The sequence below is a fragment of the Microtus oregoni genome, unplaced genomic scaffold (genome assembly GCF_018167655.1).
Source record: "Microtus oregoni isolate MIOR12 unplaced genomic scaffold, Mior012 000005F_ref0000423, whole genome shotgun sequence".
NCBI classification, from domain to species: domain Eukaryota; kingdom Metazoa; phylum Chordata; class Mammalia; order Rodentia; family Cricetidae; genus Microtus; species Microtus oregoni.
In genome coordinates, this window is record NW_024543064.1 from 19,046,122 (window position 1) to 19,058,634 (window position 12,513).

The following is a 12,513-nucleotide window of genomic DNA, read 5'->3' on the forward strand; positions in this document are numbered from 1 at the left end:
ACAACAGCCACCCTTTCTTCCAGCTCTCAACCTGTACTGGGTCCTCAGTTCCAGGACCTCATCACCCTTACCAGAGAGAGAACTCTGGGGTCAAGGGCTCATCTCACCAAAAACACTACTAGCTGGGCGCAACAGTGCATGCCTGGAACGCCAGCACCCGGGAGGTGAAGGCAGAGGACCAGGATTTCAAGACCAGCCTCAACGACGTGATGGGTGTGAGGCTAGCCTAGGCTGACATCAGACCATGCGTTTAAAAGAAGAAAAATGTCGCCAGGCATGGTGGCTTATGCCCATAAGCCTCTAAGCATAGCACTGGGGAGGCTGAGGCAGAAGGTTTGTTGTAAGTAAATTCTAGCTAAGTCTGGGCTCAGTGTGAGATCCTGTCTCATACAAAACAAAACAAAAACCCACAAACAAACCACCAAGAGTCTGATGGGTTTTATTCCTAGCATTGCTCTGCATCTCTCTAGGAGTCAATATCTGTGTGTGTGTGTGTGTGGTTTTTTGAAACAGGGTTTCTCTGAAGCTTTGGAGCCTGTCCTGGAACTAGCTCTTGTAGACCAGGCTGGCCTCGAGATCACAGAGATCCGCCTGCCTATGCCTCCCAAGTGCTGAGATTAAAGGCATGCACCACCAACACTCGTCCGGATATAATTTTGTTAAATTCAGTATCAGTAGTTTATAAAGTCGTGCTATGAAAACAAACACAGGGCCTGGCACCTAGCCAGGATCCGAGAAATGTCTGTGGGGTTGGCATGATGGCTCAGCATGTGACGTGCCTCTTTCTGAGCCTGGAGATCGGAGTTCACACTCCGGGACCCACATGGGGACCTTCTCAAGCTGTCGTTTGATTCATCCATGCTGGGGCACTTGGGTGCACACACACACATACACACAAATTAATAAAACTTTTAATTAAAAACACCGGAGAGGGGAATGTCTGTGAACGAGTAAAGAAATAGGCTCATGGCGCATTGCCCAGAGCGGCGGGTGACTCTGGCCCATTTCGGCTACTCTGACCTAATTTTGATCTAGCACCAGTTCACACCTCTTCAGCTTGCTTACCCAGGGGCACGGCACAGCCCCTACCTGCCCTACACCATCACCATCAACCTACACCTCCCCAAAACTTTCTTTCTCTCTCAGTGCCTCCAAGGAACGCAAAGATATTCCAAAATGACCCCCTTCTGACCTCTTCCCCAGGTACCTGACCACTCACCCGCACAGCCCTCCTCAGGGAGCCGATGCCATGGGTACTCCAAGTGGATGCCAGGGTGCTGATGTCCACATCCCCTTCAGGCAGAACCACCTTCTGGCCTTGGAACTCTGGCTGTTCGTATAGTATCCAGCTGTGGACCCAGAGACCCCAGGGTCACAGGGCAGGAGGTTGCACCTAGAGTCTCTGAGTAGCCGGTGGGGCTCCTACAGGCCTCACCACCTTCCTCACCCCGAGGTTCACAGCCAGATCCCCCCTCCCTGGCCACTCCCCACTTACCAGCCTCGCACCACCCTCACGGAGGCAACAGGGGTCCAGCCTGAGGTATCTGCAGTGTCCCCCCAGATTTCCCTGCTTCTGCCCTGGCAGCCAGGCTCTGAGAAGAGCATCACCTGGGAAAACACAGCAGGTGTCCTCAGGCCCTGTCACCAGGTACTGTCCCCTGCCAGCCTCCATTTGCCCCCATGTCCCTACCTTCCCAGGCCTGGTGTTCAGCTTGCCCTGAGTCTTCAGTGCTGGACTCTAGAACAGAGAGGGTGTCAGAGATCTTATGGGGTCACCACATCCCCCACACTGCTCTTCCGAGAATCCCATGTCCTGCTGCTGGCCTCCACCCCACAGGATACAGCCCACAGAGATCACCACCATTGCTTCCAGCTCCTACGGCCTCACCACCCTGCCCTAGGAGCTGGGAGACATTCCTTCTCCAGCTTCTGGGCAGTGAGAACCAGCAAGCCTTTCGTGTTGTATTGTTTTTCAAGACATGGTTTCTCTGTGAAACAGTCCTGGAACTCACTCTGTAGACCAGGCTGGCCTTGAACTCACAGAGATCCGCCTGTCTCTGTCTTCCGAGCCAGCAGGCCTTTTGGAATCTTTATACTCCCACTATGCTATCACGGACACTGAGGCGCCAAAGGATGTGCATTGCAGAGTTCAACTAAGCTCGGACACAAGCCTCCTGCCTCCTGGGACCCGGCCTCCCAACACCACTCTCTCCAACCACGCAAGGGGAAGCCAGGTACCACCCAAGCCCCTACAAGGTCTCACTCACCCACCCTTCCATGGGTTGGGAAGGTGCTGGCTTCTCTGGTGGTGGCCTTCCGCTGCAGAGCAGGGGTAACTGTCCAGGTACCTTCCTGACCCCTGGAGCTCCATGGGGTGGCAGAGCAGATAATTTTGAACCTAGTGGTTCCAGGGTAGGGATGTCCTTGTTGGCTGGCACCAGACTGCCAAAGAGAAGGCTGCCTCCAAGGCGGGAAGTAGGCCGGTTGCTGGGCTGAGGTCCAGGACCTTGATCTGCTGTATGCCTCTTCATCATCTCCAGAGGAGAGCAGGAGACCTTAACAGGCTTGGGTGGGTCGGCATCCAGGGCGGGGCTGGGCCCTGCTTTCTCCTGCCTGCGCTGGAGTTTCTCATCATCGCTCAGGTAAGGGTTCTCCAGCTCCTCCTCCTCTTCCAGGGCAGGTTCCTCCTGGGGACTGGGTCTTGGAATGGATGGGCTCAGCTGATCCTCCTCAATGGCAGGCAGTGTGGCATACATGGCCAGGTAGGAGGAGCGGGGAGCTCGGGGCAGTCGGTGAGTTCGGAGGATCTCAGGGGGCTCCATGCTCCGCAAGGTATCCAGGAAAATCTCCAGGTCAGCAGTCAGGGCTGCTTCATCCTCCTCCCTAGATGGGTCTGCGGTCGCACTCCCCTCAGTGGAGCCTGGGGTGAACTGGAACTCCATGCTGGCCTTTGTCCCCACCAGCTTTGAGGCAGGAGAGCCTTCCAGACTGAGGGACACTTTGGCCTCTGAAGAAGATGGAGCCAGGGGCCTGGCAGGGCTCTGGACACCTTCATTTGGGGTAGATGATGAGGAAGAATTCCCTTGAGAATCCTGGACAATTTCACCCTGTTTGGGGGTCTGGGGAGTCGGGGCAGTGGGGCCTTCAGCTGTCTCTTTCCAAGGAAGGGGATGGGAAGGGCTATCTAAAGCGTCCTGGCCATCCTCCTTCTCGATGGAAGCACCTTCTTCTACACCCTGGACAACCTTGGCTGAACTGGAGGATGAGGCAGTGGAAGCAGCAGGGGCCTTTGCAACCTCTTTGGGGGTGTGGGAGTGGGCAGGAATACTAGGGCCCGGAAATACCTCTTTCTGAGTAAGAACAGAAACAGGCACATTTTCAGGGTCCTGAGCAAACTTATTCTTTGGTGAAGCCGGAGCAGAAAGGCCTTCGGGACTAGGGACAGCTTTCCTCCTTACAGAGGATGGGCTAGGGGGCTGCTCAGGAACTGTAATCCCGCCCTTCGCCACAGGCAGAACAGGGTCCGTGGGGAGACCTGTAAGCTTCTCTTCCACAGGGGGCGGGACATGAGGCATGGGCTGGGCTTTGAGGTGTATGGGTACCACTGGTTGCTCTGGAGATTGCACCAGAGAGGAGGCACGGGTCTGGGGCTTGGGAGAAGAGGGTGTTGGCAGGTGGTTATGAGAAGTCTGGTTGGGGAGCAGGACAGGACTGGAGGCTCCCTGCAGCCTTGAAGATTCCCCAGCCCTGGCATCTGAGACGCTGCCTTGGTCTTGGGCTGGGTGGGCTACAGGAACATCTAGGTTCTGAGTGCGATGATCGACCATGGGGATGCCTCCTGGGGTCAGGCTTGGGCTGTTCTTCAGTTCGGTTGTGCTAGTCTCAAGTGGCTGTCCTAGGGTTGTTCCCACTGTGCCACCGAGGGCTGAGCCCCTTGAGGTAAGTCCGGTGAGCCTTGGGATCCGGCTGGCAGGAGGGCTGCGCTCAGCCGGTACGAGGTTGCTTAGCAGTTCCAGGGCCTGGCTGCGGCTGGGTGCGTCCAGGGCCTGGCTGCGGCTGGGTGCGTCCTCGGCTCTCGGGTTCACCACCACTGCCCGAATGGTTCGGGTCATGTTGCGGCCCCTCGGCAGGGTCTCGCCTGACATCGAGGGCCCCACATTCACAGAGCTGCTCACTCGGCGGTCCACTTGCCCTCCTACCACCGTAGTGGTGGTGGTGGTCCTCACTGTGCGAGTCATGCGCCATTCCTCACGGTTTCTTGAACCTACGCTTGTGACACCCACACTGGGATGGGGACTCGGCTCACGTGGCCCGGGCAAGGGCACCAATAGTTCAGTCCTAGCCATGGATCCCACGCCTGGTGGTTCAGTCCTGGGAGACTGGGGGACACCATCACCCCAATCCACAGCCTCCTGTATCCTCACCACTGGCCTTTTCTCCTTGGGAGGTGGAATATATTTCTTGGAAAAGATGGGCCCATGGCTTTGAAAATTCGTGGATCCAGGCTCCTCCCCAGGACCCTGGCAATTTATAGTCTCCTCTTCTTTCTTAACAAAGCCATTGACTTCTCTCCGGAAGCTATGCTCCAACACGTTCCCCTGAGGGGTTTCCATCCGAGCACCTGACACCAGGGAAACTTTGTGAAATCGGTGTCTGGTCTCTTCCTGGACAGGAGGCCGTTGGCGCCATGTCAGTGTGGCACTTACCACTCTGGCCTCAGCGCCAGCTGGGGTCCCAACTCTCTCTTCCATGTTGGGCCCCAGCAAACCCTGAGATGTTCTTGTCACACTGTGGCCTGGCTCCCTGCGGATGATAAAAAGGGAGAGGGTGAGTAGAGGGAGGGATCCTCAAAATCACAAAGCAACTGCCAGGCCCAGACTGGACTGAGTACGCTTAGGAAAGTCACGTGACCTTTTGCCCATCTCACCACTTCCAAGTGATGCCCCCTGTTCAGGTCCCCAAAAGGCAAAGCTCAGGCCTGAGCCCAGAGGTGAGAAAGGGGATGAATTATTCTGTAGACCAGGCTGGCCTGGAACTCACAGAGATCAGCCTGCCTCTGCCTCCCAAGTGCTGGGATTAAAGGCGTGTGCCCCCACTGCCCGGTGCAACAAACGTTCTTTTTTTTTTTTTTAAGATTTATTTATTTATTTATACATACACAATGTTAGAAGAGGGCATCAGATCTCATTACAGATGCTGTGAGCCACCATGTGGTTGCTGGGAACTGAACTCAGGACCTCTGGAAGAGCAGTCAGTGTTCTTAACCTCTGAGCCATCTCTCCAGCCCGCAACAAACGTTCTTAATGGCTGAGCCTACACTCCAGACTACTGAATCTTACTTCTCTATGTTTTTGTAGTGCTGGGCATCAAACCCAGGACTTCATGCATGTTAGGCAAACACTCCATGACTACTAAGTCATATTCTTAGCCCTCTTGCTATTATTCCCTCCCTCATCTCCCTGACTCTCTTTTACCTCCTTTATTAGATGGGGGGCAATGAGCAACACCTGTCAAGGCTGAAATCTGGGCTTGGGCACTTCTACCACAGCAACAGCCACCACATGTCGAGGGCACCCTTTGGGGCACCTGACTAAGCACTTTTCCATTTTGTTCTACTGAGCCCGAATCTGGGGAGACCGGACATGATGAAGAATGACGTGTGAGAGATGGCGCAGAGTTAAGAGCAAATACCGCGCTTGCAGAAGACTCAAATTCAGTTCCCAGTAGCCATGCTGGGCTGTTTACAACCACTTGTAGCTCCGGCTCTGGAGGATCCAATGCACTCACATGCAGACACCCACACACAGATATACACATACACATAATTAAAATAATAAATCTTTAAGAAGAATAAATCATAGAGGCTGGAGAGATGGCGCAGCGGTTAAGAACACGGACTGCTTTTCCAGAGGACCCTGGTTCAATTCCCAGCACCCACATGGCAGCTCACAACTGTCTGTAACTCCAGTTCCAGGGGATCCGGTACTCTCACACAGGCATGCATGCGGGCAACACACCAATGCACAGGAAATGAAAATAGATAAATTATTTTTAAAAAAGTAAATCATTACTAAATTATAAACAAGCATTTCTATTTCACCAATGAGACTTAAAACTCTGAACAAGAGTCACCCGTTAGCCGGGCGGTGGTGGCGCACGCCTTTAATCCCAGCACTTGGGAGGCAGAGGCAGGCGGATCTTTGTGAGTTCGAGACCAGCCTGGTCTACAAGAGCTAGTTCCAGGACAGGCTCCAAAACCACAGAGAAACCCTGTCTCGAAAAACCAAAAAAAAAAAAAAAGAATCACCCGTTAGCAGTGAGACTTGCACCCCAATCCTAAGAGCTTAGTCACACTCCAAACTCCCCATAGGTACATAGAGGCTTACATATTTATCTGGTAATCAAGGCTCTAGTTTGGTGGTTAATCTAATTTTTTTTTTAAGACAGGGTTTTTCTGTGTAGCCCTAGCTGTCCTGGAACTCACTTTGTAGACCAAGCTGGCCGCAAACTCACAGAGATCCACCTGCCTCTGCCTCCCGAGTGCTGGGATTAAAGGTGTGCGCCACCACATCCGGCTCTTTTTAATGTGTTGAGATAGTGTCTTGTGTGTAACTCTGACTGGCCTGGTAGTAGTTATGTAGCCCGTGTTGGCCTCCAGCTCATATTAATCCTACTCAGCTTCCCAAGCCAAGCGCGGGAATTATATGCTTGTACTGTCATGGCTGACTGGGGTTCACGGTGAGGTTTGTTTGTTTGTTTGAGACAGGGCCTCATGTAAACCAGCCTGACTTTGAACTTTCTTTGCCACCAAAGAACATCTTGAACTTAACTTTTTCCTAAGGTACATTCAGTGTGAGTGTGTATGAGAGCGTGTGTGTGTGCATGTGTGTGTGCGCACGCGTGTGTAGGTATCCCACGTTGGGCATGAGGAGGTCAGAAGACAATTTGTGGGAGTCTGTTCCCTCCTTGCACCACATGGGCTGAGGAGACTGAGCTCAGGGTGTCAGGCTTGACAGCAGACCTCCTTGTCCACACACTCATCTCCCTAGCCATGACCTTGAACTTTGAACTTCTGGTAGGATTATACCCCTGTACCACTCTGATTATCATAGTGCTGGAATGCGACCTAGGGTTTCATACATGCTAGGCAAATACTCTACCAACTGAGGTACATCCCAGCCCTGGGGTTCACCTTTAGAAGAACCCACCTCAGACCTTAAAGAACAATCCACCCACAATCACTCATCTCCACACACCACAAGGCAAGGCTGTTTTAGGCTTGAAGAGTCCAGGACTCACCCAGCTGGATCAGCCCTTCCTCCAGTCTGTACCTCAACTCTGTGAGCCTGCCCCAAGAGGGCTACACTCTGAGTGACATAGGTCCACTGTCCTAATTCTCTTCCCCCCATCTCTACCTCCCTCCTTCCTGAGAAACTGGAAGAAACCAGAACTTTGACCTGTTCTGTGGCCCCAGCCATGAGTCAGGTTTTATGAGGGGCAGAGATGAAAGACTCAGAGGCCCGGAGATGCCTGACTCAATTCCAGGACCACTGGTGGCTACCATGGCGTCTAGCATGGAGACCGCGGGGCCCCTGGCAGCCTGTGAATGGTGATGGGGGGGGGGGGTTGGATGACTCCCGAGACTTCTCCAACCAGAATGCGTTGTGAGAACCGACACACCTAGACACCCGAGGCCTGAACTCGGCTCCTCACAACAGCCCAACCCAACCCTCCCACCCTCATTGAAACCTTGTCCTCTCTGCTGGGATTCCCTATAGAACTTTGTCCCTCGTGCATTCTGCACTCCGCGCTCAGACTCACAGAGTCTTCTCTCCCTCTCTCTCTCTCTCTCTCTCTTTCTTTTTTTTTTATTTTGGTTTTTCGAGACAAGTTTCTCTGTGTGTAGCTCTGGCTGTCCTGGAACTCGCTCCATAGACCAGGCAGACCTCGAAGTCACAGAAATCCACCTGCCTCTGCCTCTGGAGTGCTGGGATTACCCCTCTTCATTTCTGAGTAACAACCGCTATCTTCATACCCCTCCCGCCCCTTGTCGCTGATGGCAAAAGGCAGAGCTTGAGTTATAACTTGCCCATGGGGCCAACTGCCCGGTCAAACTCACCCAAAGCTAGTTTTCTTATGAAGGTGATATCCCCAGAGTCCACAGCTAAAGGTCCAGATGTCTGGAAAGTCCCATGGGCTTCGGCAAAGTCTCAGGAAAACAGCTCAGGGGAAGTTGACTCCGGCCAGCCCGTAGTCTATTGATGACTCCCAGCAATCAGTTCCATGCCTTTCTCAGCCCAGCCCAACCCTGGGACAACACCCCCTGATGGCCATTCATTCCTCAGGCATGTGGTCACAGCTTATGCCTGCATACTTCTAGGGACAGGGAGGTCACCTCCTGACAGTTCACCTGTCCCATCCCTGGACAGTCATGACTGCTAGAATGCCTTTACCTGTGTTGGAATGTGCCTGCCTATAGCTCCCCATTTTTGTCTTTGTCTGCAGGCACACCCCAGTAACCTAGCTACTGCCCCTGCAAACAGAAGTGCCTGTTCCCAGAGCCCTCTCGTCTCAAGGGCCCGAGTTCACAAGTGGATTTGCTAGCAAGGTGACCTATGACCTCTAAACAAGGTGTGTGGGGATGGGAAAGGGAGAGGCTAAGGAGGGAAGTGGGGGGGGGGGGGAGTGTGGGAAAAAAATCTCATCTAACCCAACAAGTCCTGGGATTCTCTCCGCTTACCTGTGAGTCACCCCCAAACTAGGCCAAACCAGTCCACAGGCCCACATGCTGCCAAACACATGCTACATCAGACAGGTATTCACAGAGCCAAAGACCCAGCACGTAACAGAGCACAAAAATACACAGACACCCACCTAGACAAACACAGCCAGGAACGTGCACCACCACACGCATGGGCACACACCAAGAGACACAAACACACAGAGACCCCGCAACACAAGAGGCAGGCAAGCCACATGCTCCACCACGAAACACACAGGCACCATAACACACATGTGCACATATCCCCAGCACATACCCATTTAGTTTACAACCACGGACAAGTTCTCTCTTTCCTGCCCTTGAACAGGGATACGTACTCAGTGCACACATAGCTTCTACAATCCCACTTTCTGCCCTGGCTGTTCTCTGCCCCTTTCCCTACATTAGTTGAGAACCTTACAGCAGAAAGTGGACACAGAAGGACAATGTCCCCGGGGGGGTCACCTTCCTTCATTTCTAAGTGGATTACAGATTCCAGTCTCTGTTCATCTAGATTGTAACCTACCAGAACCCCGTGTTCCCCAGCCCACCCCACTATCTGTTCCCCGCTTCTCTCTAAGCCCAGCTCACCTCCCACCCCCTCATCCTTTTACAGGCTGTCTTCCCATGCTGGAGTAACCTGGCAGCTCTCAGGGCCAGTCTGAGCCACCCATGTCCTCCTCCCTAGGCACAGAACCAGGCACACCAGCTCCTACCCAGGGGGACCTGAGTCTTCATGCTTTGGTGTCTATTAAGGGCACTGTCAGATCCACAGTGTGTTCCACACAGCAACCACAGGGCCTCGCTGAGCTCTGCACAGCCACAGAGGCCTCCTTACAAGGCAGGTGGGGGCCGGGGGAGGATGGCCAGGGCATAGACAAACCTGGCTTTGAATTCTGACTATCTAGTTGGCTTTAGGAAAGAGACTTATCCTTACTGAGCCTCAGTTCCCTGATTCTCCAATTAGCTGGGGGTAATGGAAAGCTTAGCCCCTAGTTAGTGAATTAAATCAAATTATTCTTAAAAAAGACCAGCCACTGATGGTAGGTGCCGCCACCATCAGTAGGAGTTTCTCAGAGGCCACTTTGGTGGCGCAGGACTCTTCCCTCGCGAGATCCCATGTTTGGTCCTCAGTGAGTTCTGAGGGATTTGCACTCCACCCCCTCCCCAGCCTACCAGGCAGACTCACTTCAACACAAATAAAAATCTAAGCTTGGGAGTCTTGGCTCCTCTTCTTAGGCTGCCGGCAGAGCCAGGTGGGATAATTGCACTGCCAATGGTGTGTAATTATTAATAAGCATCCTGCATTTTAGCGGCCCAGCTGAATGAGGTTCAAAGCATGCTCCCTCAGACACCTCCTTCTTCCTCATCTCTGACTGCCATACCCAACTCTCTGGGTCAACAAAGCAAGACCCAGAGAAGTTAAGGAACCTATGCCTGGATACCCAACACCTTGTCTAGAAGCCCATTCCCAGGCTGGCTCTGTGATCTCTTGCAAAGAATCCACGAGTAACAGCAGTTAAGGAAAGGAAGGTTAGCCTGACTAGCCCATCCTCTCTGTGATGAGATTATCCCTCCTGAGGGTGGGCAGGGGAGGAAGGCAGGGGTGGGTTTTAGGAGGCATACCTGGGAGTGCGGGGGTAAGGGGAGAAGCAGAGAATCGGGAGCGGACACAGAGTTAGCTCACTCTCAAGGTACCAAATGAATGAGAATCTCAAGCCTGAGAAACCCAGAAACAAGACAGAGGGACCCGAGCAGGGGTTGCCACCCCAGGCCACCCTCCCACCATCATGTCCCTCAGGCACCAGCCTTTATTTACCTGCTGTGTGGGGATCCGGGCTCCCAGCCCTCTCTGAGCTCCTGCTGGGCCTTGCTTCCCTGATGCTGTGGGACACTCAGCCGTGGCTCCTCAGTCAGGTTGATTGGACACTCGGTGATGGGGCGGAGTTCCTGGGGAGGCTCCTGCCAACCCCTGGATTCCTCGGGGCCACAGGGGTGGGGATCTGGTCTGGCCGGTTCCTTACCCTCCTCCCCAGGTGCCTGCCCGCACCCCTGCAGGGTGACAGTGATGTGGTAGCGGGTCCTTTTGATACCAGGACCAGTACATAGTGGCTCTGGCTCTGGCTGGGCTGGCTCTGGGGTGTCAGGCCTGCCCTTTGGTCCTGCTTCTGTGAGAAAGGACACCGGGTGGGGCAGTATGGGTGCGTCTTCCAGGTTGCTGGATGTCTCTGGCCTCAGCAGAACCTCTGGGGTGCTGTATTGGGGGTGCTGGCAGGTGTCGCCTGGGGATCCCTGTTTCAAACAAGAAGGAGCAGGGTCCAGGCAGGAGGGATGACCGACACCATCAATGGCTTCCACAGAGCCTGCTGGTGCTGGGCACTCATGCTCCACAGGGCCACAGGAGGCCAAGTCCCCGGCACTGCCCACGGCTGGCCTCTGTAGCCTCCCCAGGGGTTCGCTTCGTCTTCCTGAGATGTGCAGTCGCTTCTGACTCCAGAAACCACCATGGCTCCTGACTTGAAGGTCCCATTCTGAATGGCTTTTGCTTTGAACCTGGTGGGAAGCAGAAGCAGGGACGTAGTGACAGGGACTTGGTGATGGCATCTCCCCTCTGGAATCCAGGTACCTCTGGCTATTCTTGGTCAATCTCCTTGACCTACAGGAAACTGAGCAGGACTCTCAGAGCTAGAAAATGGGGCAGGACCCTGGCCAAGTCTTTGCTCTCCGATTTTACTTACACAGAAAGTGAAGCCTGGAGAAGACAGTCATACAGCAGGGAGGTAAAGTCTCCTTACCCTCAGGCATCACACTGCTGCCCCTGCGGATAGGGATGGCTGCCGGACCCAGCCGTGCCTGTCCTTCCTGAAGCTGCCTCCCAATCCTGTTGCTGCTCCCTCAGAGTGCCCAGCCTCTGGCCCTAATCTAGGGATTAGGGAATGTGTGGGCATACCTGGCATGACTACACACAGCCTCGCCAGCTCCCAGCCACCAAAAGGCCTGCACCACTTCCCTTAAACCCTCCCAGTCCCAAGTTCCCACAGTAGACCTGGGAGGGTGCATATTGGCATTGAGAGAAATACAGGGCGAGAGAGAAGCAAGGGAGAGCCCCCTATCCCGGTGCCAAAGAAGGGGACAATTCCTGGCCTGCCTGTTGTTCTCCCTGGGATCCAGCCTGGCTGGTCGTGGGAACAGGGGGAAGAGGGTAAGGATCCCAGGCCAAAGTGGACACTGGCCTCACACTACCAGTTTTCAAGGATAGACTTGTGTCCTTGGCATTGGAAAAATCAAATCTAGGAATAAAATCCCACCTAGCAAGGGTGATTTTTTTTTTCTGCCCATCATCTTTGTTTGTTTGTTTCAAGACAGGGTCTCACTATATAGCTCTGGCTATCCTTACTATGTTGACCAGGCTAGACTTAAACTCACAGAGATCTGCTTGCCTCTGCCTCCCATGTGCTGGAATTAAAGGCATGTGCCACCACTGCCAGGCTTGATTCCATCATCTTTAAGTTACTCATTTATGAAATAGATATGACCTCTCATTCCCCAGGGATTAGACGCCCGGAGACACCGGAGACAGGAAGGATGTGGAGGCAACCTGGGCATGGACCCCAGCTCCACCATGCTAGTGGAGGTAAATCACTCACATCTTCAAGTCCTGATATGTGGGAATGCAAACTGAGCATCCCACTCCTGGGGTGTTACGTAAATGGTTCGAGTACCCAAGCACAGGGGAGCTCAGTTATACAAAG

The 12,513-nt window shown here is 53.7% G+C and overlaps 1 protein-coding gene across 2 annotated transcripts in view; it reads right to left on the reverse strand.

Moving 5' to 3' along the window:
- Crybg2 (crystallin beta-gamma domain containing 2) overlaps positions 1 to 12,513 on the reverse strand; it is a 31,084-nt gene that overhangs the window by 14,801 nt on the left and 3,770 nt on the right. Inside the window, exons 3-7 of one of the 2 annotated variants that reach the window (XM_041651998.1) lie at positions 10,581 to 11,314; positions 2,268 to 4,803; positions 1,691 to 1,738; positions 1,496 to 1,608; positions 1,220 to 1,349 (exon numbers count right to left, since the gene is read on the reverse strand). In XM_041651998.1, coding sequence (XP_041507932.1) covers positions 1,220 to 1,349; positions 1,496 to 1,608; positions 1,691 to 1,738; positions 2,268 to 4,803; positions 10,581 to 11,314 — 3,561 coding nt within the window. Of the gene's footprint in view, positions 1 to 1,219; positions 1,350 to 1,495; positions 1,609 to 1,690; positions 1,739 to 2,267; positions 4,804 to 8,119; positions 8,262 to 10,580; positions 11,315 to 12,513 lie in introns of those variants that run through there. The other variant, XM_041651999.1, reaches the window with a different exon arrangement.